Genomic DNA, 12,379 nt, shown 5'->3' with positions numbered 1-12,379 from the left:
CAACTAGGATTACAAATACGTTACTGGTTTACTGTGTGATTTTTTTTTTAAATTTATTTTTTAGTTGTAGTTGGACACAACAACTTTGTTTTATTTATTTATTTTTATGTGTGCTGAGGATCAAAACCAGGGCCTTGCACATGCTAGGCGAGCACTCTACCACTGAGCACAACCCCAGCCCTACTGTGTGATTTTTAAACACATCTTTCTCATAAAACAGTAACTGAAGCAGACGTGAGATCTTAACTTGCTCTGTCCTCTCCAAACACACAGGTTCATCGACACCCCATGCACACCCATACCTTAGGGCCTACCTGTGTCCATTCCCTCTGCCCAGAATGCCCCATATACACATGAATCAGTCCTTAATTTTTAAAGTTTTGCTAGACTATCATCGTTTCAATGAGGCCTGCCCAAAGCATCTTCTTCAAACTTGCACTCCTCATCCTCCAACTAATTTATTTTACCCTGATCCATCTTTTCCCCATTATCACCTTGTAACACACTATTCAGTTTTCTGATTCACTACCTTCCATCTCCACCCACTCAAATGTATACTCTGCAGAGATCCCTGTGCCCTGGGAAACTGGTTGAAAGTTCAAGATTAGGCAGACACATTAAACTGGCCTCTAGTGAGGTCCTAATGGAAGGAGCTCATGTGGTAGCGAGAGATCACATCACTAGAAAAAAGTCAGAGAGCAAGTCAGGGATCAGGTTTGCTTCTACAACTCACTCACACAAGAGTTCAGGGGTCATACAAGAGCTACCTAAATCCTTGCTAGACCCTACTTCTTAAAGGTCCCACCACCACACTGAGGACCAACCTCCAACACATGAACCTTTGAGAAACACAATCTATATCAAAACCATAGCAGTCTTTTTCAATCTGGAACAATTTTGTCTTTACATTTTTTGTTCTGATGTTTCCTTGTTATATTGGATTCAGGTTATGTGTTTTTGACAGGAAAGCCACAGAAATGATATTGCATCCTCCTCAGTACATAAATTAGTAAGCATGTGATTATCAGTTTATCACAATACTGGTGATGTTTACTCTGGCCACGTCAGTGTTATTACCAGGTTGTCTTCCCATTATAAACTAACTGTATTCTTTGTAACTAATAAGTAATTTGTGGGGACGTACTTGGGAATTATGTAAATTAAGCCTGTTCCTTGTCAAACCTTTGTTCGTCATTATGCTATTAATCATGGTTTTGTAACTCCACTTTCCTTCTGTATGCATTTGTCAGCATTCAGATGAAGGATAATGCTTTCCCTTCACCTCCACTTGTATGTGTTTATTGGTTCATCCTCCTCTGTGGGCTACACATTTATTTGAATGTTCAAATTCTCCCAGATTTTGCCAAAGGGAGCTCCATCAGGATAGCATTTACACACAGGGGCCATTCGGTAGTTCTAATCCCAAAATATCATTCTATTGATAACAAAACATTAGACTCTTGGGATGCTCTCCCCTGGTGTCAAATATTCTTTTCTCAGAGAATGCACCAGTTTTTATCAAACAATTATAAACATAATTAGTGAAAACAATCTCCTATTAAAAAGTCTAAGTTATTTTGAGATTATATGTAATTTTGAGATCCAGTTTATAAGCATGGACATGAAAAGGTGAACTTAAATTAAAAATCTAACTCATTTAACGTGTTATTATTATAGTTAAAGTTATTCAAAGTAATTCTGATAATTAATCCAGAGTTTGAATATAAAAGACAAAGGTTTTCTTCTTTGGCATTCAAATTCACATTGATACCTGAAGAACCAAAGAATAGTCAAGTTGAAAAGTGGATACTAAGAAATTTGACAGATACCATATCCAAAAACAAAGATGTACGGAAGGTTTGCTCTACAGGTATTTCTCAGTTTAAATACAAGTAGTCATTCTCAAATGCTCATTTGTAATTCTAAACTTTATCTGCTATTCCAAAGAAACGTAATAAATATCAATCATGGAATCTTAATGATACTACAGAGGACCTTGAGGAAGATATTATTAACCCTGTTGTGTTTATTTTTCCCCTTTCTGCCTGATTTCCACATTTTTTAAATTGATGCATTCTAGTAGTACATATTGATGGGATATGTTGTTACATATTCACACAATATAACAATACAATTTGGCCAATATCACTCTCCCAAGCACTTCCCCCTTCCATCCCTGTCTTCCACCCTTTAATCCTTTTTCTTTACCCATCTCCCTTTGCCTTTTTAAGAGATCTATCCCCATCTTCGCCTTTCCTTTTTTCTTCTCTAGCTTCAACGTATAAAAGAAAACATCCAATCCTTAACCTTCTGACTTTGAACTATTTTGCTTAACATGATAGTCTTTATTCCTCAGAATGGAATGGAACCACCATTTGACTCAATTATCCTACTTCTCTGTCTATACCAAAAGGACTTAAAATCAGCATACTCAAGTGAAGCAGCCATATCAATGTTTATAGCAGCTCAATTCAAAATAGCTAAACTAGGTGCCCTTCAATGGATGAATGGATAAAGAAAATGTGGTATATATACACAATGGAATATTACTCAGCCTTAAAGTAGAATGAAATTATGGCCTTTTCCGGTAAATGTTATGCTAAGTGGAGCTGGAGACTATTATGCTAAATGAAATAAGCTGATCCCAAAGAACCAAAAAAGAACCAAAAGCTGAATGTTTTCTCTAATTCATGGATGCTAATTCACAATAAAGGGGGGGTCTCAGCTAGGGAAGAATAGAGGTACTTTGGATTAGTCAGTGGGGAGTGAAGGGAGGGGAAGGGGTGTGGGGTGGGAAGGACAATGGAACGATGTGCATATGTGATTACACCACTGGTATAATTCTACATCATGTACAACCGGAAGAGTGAGAAGTTATACTCCATTTATGTATGATATGTCAAAATGCATTCTACTGTAATATATAACTAATTAGAAATTTTACAAATGGGCAAAAAAAATGATGGTCTCTACTTCCATCCATTTTCCTGAAAATGACATAACGAAGACTTTAATTTTCAGGAGTAAGAAGTAGTATAATTGAGTGATTCTATTCCTAGTCTTTTGAAATCCATACTGATTTCCATAGCAGTTGTCCTAATTCCTACCAACACTGTAAAAGTGTTCCTTTTTCTCCACATCCTCTCCAGCATTATTGTGTGTATTCTTGATAACTGCCATTCTGATTGGTGTGACATAACATCTCAGTGTACTTTTGCTTTTCATTTTCCTAATTGCTAATGATGCTGAGCATTTTTTCATGTATTTGTTAGCAATTTGTATTTCTTCTTTTAAGAAGCATCTGTTTAATTCATTTGCCCACTTATTAACTGAGTTATTTGATTTTTTTTGGTATAAAGTTTTTTGAGATTATATATTCTAGATCCTACTCTTCTGTCAGAAAAGTATCTAGGCAAAGATTTTTCTCCCATTCTGTGCGTTCTCTCTTCACGTTCCTAATTATTTCCTTTGCTTTGCAGAAACTTTTTAATTTGATGCCATCCCGTTTATTAACTCTTGGCATTATCTCTGGAGCTCTAGGGCTTCTATCGAGAAAGTTGCTGCATGTGCCTAAAAGCTGGAGTGTTGAACCTACATTTTCCTTCTAGGAGTTGTGTAGTTTCTGGCCTAATTCCATAGTCTTTGATCCATTTTGAGTTGATTTTGGTGCAAGGTGAGAGACGGGGTCTACTTTCCTTCTTTGACATATAGATCACCAGTTGTCCCAGCACCATTTGTTAAAAAGGCTGTCTCTTCTCCAATTTATGTTTTTGCTACCTTTTTCAAGGACCAGATGACCATATCTGTGTGGACCTTTCCCTGTGTAACCACTTTATTTTACAGGAAAAAATGTATCACAGGATCAAATAGGTGAACTGTTACAGAAATAACTACTGGAAAATCTGGAATTTGAAGATAGTTTTTAGCATTTCAAGACAAGAGATATTTTAAGCATGCCACTTACAATGGTGAGAATAACAAGTCAGTCCACAAAAAGTGCTAAATTATTTAGCCCACAATATGGCTGATACATTCAGCAATGAACAATCAATTACAGTACTTATTATCAAGGTAACCCAAAAGTTACATGTTAAAAAGGTTTTTTTTTAATTAATTTTGGACTAGGTAAATTAAAAGATGATGATAAGGGCCATTACTATTGTGTTGTGATCCTTGCAGGCACCTCAGAGGCTGGTGGAACTGCTTCTTTAATGTGTCTAAATTCACCAAACAGCTTAGGAGTTTCCTTTTCCAGGGCAAGCAAGGACCATCGTCGATAGGATTCAAACTTGGCACAATTAAGGTTGTATTAGGCCTCTCCATTAATGCCCAATTCCTGTCAGGCATGGTGGTGCACTCCTGTAATCCCAGCGATTTGGGAGGCTGATTATTATTAATTAGTTACACATTCTACTGTAATGTGTAACTAATTAGAAATTTTATAAATGAGGCAGGCAGATCATGAGTTCAAAGCCAGCCTCAGCAACTTAGTGAGGCCCTAAGTAATTCAGAGAGACCCTATCTCTAATAAAATATAAAATGGCTGGGGATATGGCTCAGTGGTTAAGTGCTCCTGGGTTTATTCCCTGGTACAAAAAGGGTACAAAAAAAAGAGAGAGAGATTCATAAATCATCCCTGAGAAAGCTACAAGGAACATTTTAGGTATTAGAGATAATATAAAACCTAAGGCTACTACATTTTACTGTCTACAAATAGAAGATTTTACATATAATATTCCCTCGTTTTATTTCATAAAATTTCTTCAAGTTTTCAAGCATATTTCCTTTAAATCCAGATTTAAATAGCTGAGTTTACATATAAAAAACCATTTATAACACTCGTGTCTTCTCCACCTGCACCTATCTGGTGTGATTGATTCATCAATCTCTTAGGTTGGGAGGCCTTTCCCTATTCTCTTTCTTATCTTCCTCTCTAAGGAAACTTTAGACTGGAAACAGGAGGGTTAACCTCCTTGTGAGTGATTATGCAGATGCTTCTCACACTTTTGCATCTATGCCTCAAGTAGGAAGTGGGTTCTCAGATATAAACGTCAAGGCTGGTCTTAGAGCTAACTCAGAGCAGCTACCATTTAGCTATTTTAAATCTCTACTCGGATGGAACAGAATTTCCATGCACTGTAACCACCAAATGAACAAAGAGAAGATAAAGGAAATGTTGTATTCACTTTAAAGTTTAAACAGAAAATGATCCAGAAAGCTTTGTCAGCAGTTCAAATAAAGAAGGTTATTTCTCAAAATCCATTAAAATTACTTAATGAATCTCCAAATTTCCCATAACTAATAAAATGATTAAAGCAGCTCTGTACATACCCTGAGTGGCTGTTGGAGGTAGCTTGAGGGTATTGTCTAACTTCTCCCACAGGTAAGTTGGCCGAGGAATGCCTTCCTCTGAGCTACAAAGTAGGATGACGTCACTGCCGATATCCTGGGATCCTTGGATTTGGCAGTGTGGGACAGAAGGAGGAACTACAGTAAGAAGAATAAACAATAAAGTACACATTTACTGTAAGCCAAACAATGACAGAGACAACATAAACATTCAGTTTACTGGAACCTCAGGTAACACTGTTTTCGGAACACACACTTGGAGACAACCTCCTGGCAGAAGTCAAAGGACAGTCATGCATTAAGTCACGGGGCTTGGGCACAAATGGCAGAACCTATAACTTTAGTTTGGCAGGGGGCAAACATGTAAAAGGGGCTATGCTGTTTGATTATGTTTTTAAGGTATCTTATGGTCTGGTTTCACTCTGCATTCTTTAAAGAGAATTCTTAAGATCATCACATCAACATTATACCTTTAAAAATAGTCAAAACATCACTGTTAAAAGAAAATTTCAAGGAATAGAACACTCGCCCTGCCAGCTGTTCTGTGGCTAAGACCACTTTAATAAATTTCTTTGTTATTTCACACACACAAAAAAAAACCCAAAAGACTAATTTTATACCAAATTCTGCTTTGTGGTGGGGAAAACTAGAGTAAGGATCCTAGTAACAGGAACTTGGTAGTAATTCCGTGGATATTTTATGATCATTAAGACAGAAAAGAGCACAAAGGAGGACACGGAACAAAAAATTAACAATAGCAAGAAGAAAAGAATACTTAAGCCAAAACTACGCAGTAAAAATATAAACTAAGCCCATAGCTTAAAGTCACATATTGGGGAATGTAGGCACCAGTGTTTAAGTCCAAGTAATGACATACTTATAACGCTAATGACTTTTCAATAAATGATGGAATATACAAATGGAAAATGAGCACAGAGTATATAGAGGAATCAGGCAAGACAGAGCAATCAGCAACGAGAGCGACTGGGGAAGAGAGAATAATGGAAAGCATACAGGTAGGAAGAGTATAAATCTCACAGGCTCCTAACTGCTGTGACAGGGTAAACCAATATCCTCAATTTGCCTCCTTTGACATTGTCACTGTAATTCTCTGGAAAACCCAAAATAATTCCTTGAATCTAGCACAACTATAAAATAAAGACTGTTTTTCTTCCTTTAAAAAATTAAGTAAGGGCTAGGGTTGTGGCTCAGCGGTAGTGTGCTCACCTAGCACGTGTGAGACCCTGGGTTTGATCCTCATCACCACATATAAGTAAAATAAAGAAAACTCAGGCCCTAGAATGCTTAAAAAAAAATTAAGTCAGCATGGATATTGTGGGAGGCCAGTTACATAACTTGAGGTATAAACATCAGAATATTTAATTCCATTAATACTCTGTACCCAGTACTCAGGGTATTTAAAAATCCATATGATTTTTAATATACTATAGTGAATAATACTTTTGAGAATAGAAATCTCCAATCTGTATTTGAAGACTAGGAGAAAAATGCACTAAGGATTATAACATATTCTCATCCAAAGAGGGAAAACAAGAAGAATCCCCCACACTGGCATCCTGAATTGACAGCCCAATGGAAGACCAAGCAGAGCAGGGGTTGACAGGGACTGCGGAGGTAGGTTCTGTGACCTGAAAGGGAGGAGAATTAAAAGAACTGGCTTTCTCTGAGTACTTCCTCCACCTCCCCCAAATGAACTGAATTCAGCCACTTCTACCACAAGAACACATTTAGAAGTCAGTGTTTTATTTTAGAGACAGGAAAACTGAGAAATTAAACATGTAAATGGAAGTATTACTAAAATTATACCAGGACAACAGGTACAAGCTAAAAACTATCATGAAACTGCTACATGTTATATACACAGGAAGTAAAAGTATTGCTCTCACACACACTGAAACCTCTGCTTTGTAGTCACAATAAATAATCCATCATCTAATGTGCTCTCAACAGAGGCTTCTGTCTTATACTGAAGCTTAAAAAAAGAGTGGGACCATTTCAGATGTTGTCTTATACCACTTTATCAATCTCCCAGAAAGTGCCATTAAAGAAGCTTTAGAGACCACCAGAATTGAAGAAGGGGGCAGAATGCCTGTGTGTAAGAAACATAGAGGAGTACAGAAGAGACAGACCTTAAAGAAGAAAGGCAGAAAAGGAACATAAGCAGACCCAGAGTGGAGAAGAAGGGCAGAAGTAAATATTCTTGACAAAAGGTTTGAAAATAAAGTGCAAGGTACCTGCAAGTTCTCTGTCACTCACCTAACACTGTGAGGCCAGTGACCCCAATATTCCTGCCCCCTCTGTCTGGAAGGTTGTTGACCAAACATTGGTAGGTGCCTGTATCTGAGAGCTGAGTGTTATTAATGAAGATGGAGACATTGGTGGCTGGCATGGTGCCTATAAATCCTACCCTACCATGGAACCGGGGGGCACCATCAAACATCTGTCCACCCTGATACAGAATGACCTGCAAAAGAAAGCAAAATAAATAAACTGGCCACTTCGTTTCCTCCTAGACACATGACAATAACTGATGGACAGGACTATATGTTCCTGCACCAACTGCTGGAGAATTTTATTTCTATTCTAAGAGTCGTCACCAACTTTTTCTTAATACAACTGTTCATAGTTATCTTAGAGTTCTAAATTCTCACATACCAAATCAGAATAACTTTTTTTTATTATCTAGCCCATTAGAACACAGAAAATATGCTACCCTACTATCAACCCTCCTTCAAAAGGTTAATTCCAAAACAAAGAGTTTTAAAAATATTAGCATTGCCTATCTCATGCTTACTAAGACACAAAATGACAGGTCAGAGTTATAGGATGAATATAAAATAAACACTGTACAAGGGAAGACTTGGAAGTCCGTGATTGCTGTTGTTATGTCAGTTTCTATAGCCACGCCCTCTGCTTCTCAGATGGTCTCTAACACTTCTTTGGTGGCAATTTCTATTATCAAATCTAAATACTCATGGAGGTGGAATCAGTATGTTATACAGAAAGGTACTACTTAGGCTCTACCTGTAAATTTTGGGAAAACTGTAGTCAAGTTCTTTCCTTGACTCTTAAAATGAGGAAGTTGAACAAATAATCTTGAAGGTTTAGTCTAATTACAAAAATCCCTTGGTTTGAAGAAAGAAAATTTTTTATTGAATTTCATAACAGAAAGCTTATCTTATCGAATATTTTAGGCAGTAATAAGCTTACTGAAGCAGAAAAGATTCATAAAAGAAGTTGTCATTGTAAATAAATGTGTGCCCATTATCACAATTCCTTATTTTCTGAGCATTATTTTATGCAGTGGTTATCACAAATTATGAGCCTTCTTTTCTGTGATGTTATATAGCCTCTTGTGGAGTAGCTTTTCTTTTTGTATACATTTTTTTTGTGTGGCACATTCTAATTTATATGAGACTCTCTGAGCTGGCTAGTATGCCTACTTATACTTACATGCTTATGAAATTAAGAGAATCAATTAGTACTATATAACGTTACTTCCTTACTGTTATCACCATCTTTTAAAAGTATACTCTCATTCACCTCTACTAGTGCCCATCCCTTCCTGCCAAAATAGATTTTGCTTTTTCTATCTTGGTACTTTCCTGTCACCAATGTTCTAAAAACAATTCCGAGTTCCTGCCTAAAATATTCAGAGGATCTACTTAACATGTGATTATGATGATGATGATGACGATGATGACAAGGACGGTGATGATTACAACAATGGTCTTTTAAAAACAGGCTAGTCTCTTCTGATAGTTGACTAATATTTCGAGCACTAGGACCTAACACAGTATAGGCACACTGAAAATGCCACCTAATTTTAGAGATCAAATATATACTCAGGATGCTTCTCTACCCACCTCTTCTGAAAAGATTAATATTTTAGATGCATCACAGGATGGACCAGAAGTACCTGTTCAGGTTGGTTAGCATTGGAGAGAGGAATGACCATCCAAATGACATTGAGGTTAATGAGGGCAGCACTGGTAGAGAAAGTGCAGGGTAGGACTGCTGTCTGACCTCGGGCCACCTGGATACTCCCAGGGCTCTCTGACACTTCCAGGGACACCACAACACCTACAGAAGAAGGAACAGAGAGGTTATACACTCACTTTTCCTGAGAAAAAGAAAAGATCTTCAGAAAGGTCTGCATCTTTTACATTAGTACATTATTATCAATTATGTGAACACTCCATCATGACGGCCTTACTAAACTACCAAGACAAATCACTGAGTCAATATAATAAAAAATGATTTACCCCCTTCTTTATCTCTTGGAAAGTGCAACTGGAAAACATTAGAAATAACTTTTACAAGATACTATCCAGTACAAATATAAGACATTATCCAACTGTCAATTACAACATGGAAGAATTTCATTGATAGGATTTGAGCAGAACCTATAAATGGGATGAAAGATGAGAAATAAATTGAAAATTTTGAAAGTGTCTTGACAACAGCACACCACAGTAAATCCTTTCAGCATCTATATGCTGAAAACTACATATAAAATACTGATGGAAGAAATCAATAAGAGTAAATATAAAGATATACTATTTCATGAATTGGAAGAGTCAATATTGTTAAGAGGTTAATTCTCTACAAATTAATCTATAGATTAAGAGAAACTCCCAATTTAAATCCCACTGGGCTTTTTGCAGATATTGACAAATTAATTCTAAAATATACTGAAAGGCAAAGAACTTGACTAGCCAGAAGAACAATGAAAAATAACAACAAAAATGGTGAATTCAAACTGTCTGATTTAAAAAAATGTTATACAACTATAGCAATCAAGACAGCATAATACTAACATAAGAACAGACATACAGACAAATGGCATAGGATTGAGAGTACTGAAATAAACCATTATATTTATACGTAAATTTTTTTAACAAAGGAGTAAGACAATTAACTAGAGGAAAGAATAGTGTTTTCAACAAATAGCTATGAAATTTTGAAAATAATATGTAAAGGGAGAGAGAAAACTTGTACCCATACCTCTCAGAATACTAAAAATCAGTGTAAAATGTTCATAGACCTAAATAAAAGAACTAATCTATAAAACTTCTACAAATAAACACAGAAGAAAATCTTAGTTACTTGAATTAGAGATCTTAGATACATCATGATCATAAAAGAAAACAAATTAATAAAGTAGATCTCATTAAAATTAAAAAACTAAAAAACTAGAAAAAAATTAAAAATCAGTACTGAGAGTACATATTTACAAACAGTATATCAACTTATATACAGAATATACAAGGAACATAACAAGTCAATTAAAAAGCAACTTAATTTTAAAGGGATATACATATTAAAACGCCAATAAGACACACAGCATGTCCACTGGAATGGCTACAATCAAGACATATCAAGAGCTGCTAACCATGTAGAGAAACTAGTGTCTCATGCATTGCTGGCGATAATGCAACATTGTACACTCACTCTGGAAATAGTTTCAGTTTCTTAAGTTAGACATAAACATACTATATAACTCAGAAATGCCATTTCCTAGGAATCTACCTAAGTACAAATATGAAAATATACGTTTGCACAGAGACTTGTATATGAAGGTTACAGCAGCTGATTCATATTATGCCCCCAAATGGAAATAATACAAATGTCCATCTACTGATGAATGGATAAACAAAATATAGTCTACCCATATAATAGAATGCTATTCACAAAAATAAAAAGCATCAAATTAGTGCTTAGTATAGGCTTGGTGCACTCTAGATGTCAGGTAGCAATAGTAACAGTGTCACAGTAGTCATTTTAAAATTAAAAAAACTATGTGCTTCAAAAGACAAGAAAAATTTTTGTGCAAAAATTTTATGTTACAACATGAATAAGCCTCTCAAAAACATTTTGCTAAATTAATGAAGCCAGATCAAAAATACTGCACAATATATGATTCTACATATATAAAATATCTAGAAAAGGCAAATCCACAGAGACAGGAGGCAGATTACTGGCTGCCCGGAGCTAGAGAGGAGGCAGTACAAGCCTTGATGCAAATAGGCTCAAATGGGAATTCTTAAAAGGTGGTGAAAAACTTCTAAAATTATATTGTTTTAATGGTTGTATAACTCCATAAGTTTAGAGAAATTACTGAGTTTACACTTTAAATGGGTGAATTTTGTGGAATGTAAATTATACCTCGGTAACACTGATAAAATAAAAAAAGAAAGAAAATAGTGATTCATCAGAACAAACTCTCAGCAAATCTATTTTGCAAAGAATGATTGCCTCCTTGGAATGATGGAACAGTATGGAAATATCAGATTAAAAAGGTCAGGGAGACCCTACAAAACAGCTGTTCTAAATCATATAAAAACATTAAGTCTATGGCAGGATCTGCAACTTTTATTTTGAAGCAAAAGTATCCCAATTCTCCCCCACTCCAAAAAAAAAAAAAAACCACAATAACATACTGTTAAGATTACAATAACATACGGTTAAGATTACAACTAGTTTTAGAAGTGTACATAACACCTTCCTTCCATAGAACTTTATGTTCTTCACATATAGTCTGATGATGTTCTCAGGAGTTAATTTGCAAAATAAAATGTTTCATAAAATAAAGCCATTTGTGATAGAATATCAAGCACTTGCTAACATCAGGAAAAGTCTCTAAGTTAAATAACATTAGGAGGAGTGTCTGAGTTTTAAAAAGAAATTTGAAAGAACCTCAGGGGTTAGAGACCTTTGAAAGGCAAGGTTATTTGATCATATAGCAGGCAACTAATAGAAACAGCAGCTACCTCATGGGAGAAGAAATAGGTCATGGGAGTATATATGTCGCAATGATGTAGTAAATGCTACTGGAGATATTTTTAAGGATGAGTGTGGAAGCCAAACTAGCACTGGCACCTGCACTGCTGCATGCTCCAGACAAAATCCCAAGGCCTTCGAGGGGGGATGTGCTCAGCAGCCTGCACAGAAGGATGCCCAGCCTCCACCCTCAACTCACGGATTTCAAAATGAACCCAGGCACTTT

General features: G+C 36.0%; 1 protein-coding gene across 2 annotated transcripts in view; it reads right to left on the bottom strand.

Annotated features, from left to right (window-relative positions):
- Positions 1-12,379, bottom strand: part of Igsf11 (immunoglobulin superfamily member 11) — a 149,535-nt gene that overhangs the window by 12,693 nt on the left and 124,463 nt on the right. For both annotated transcript variants that reach the window (XM_076867764.2, XM_076867765.2), the window contains exons 2-4: positions 9,290-9,453; positions 7,627-7,834; positions 5,332-5,487 (exon numbers count right to left, since the gene is read on the bottom strand). In XM_076867764.2, coding sequence (XP_076723879.2) covers positions 5,332-5,487; positions 7,627-7,834; positions 9,290-9,453 — 528 coding nt within the window. The remainder of the gene's footprint in view (positions 1-5,331; positions 5,488-7,626; positions 7,835-9,289; positions 9,454-12,379) is intronic.

The sequence above is a fragment of the Callospermophilus lateralis genome, chromosome 10 (assembly GCF_048772815.1).
Source record: "Callospermophilus lateralis isolate mCalLat2 chromosome 10, mCalLat2.hap1, whole genome shotgun sequence".
In the NCBI taxonomy this organism is placed as follows: Eukaryota; Metazoa; Chordata; class Mammalia; order Rodentia; family Sciuridae; genus Callospermophilus; species Callospermophilus lateralis.
The sequence above is the reverse complement of the archived record's forward strand: the minus strand, read 5'-3'. Positions and strand labels throughout refer to the sequence as shown.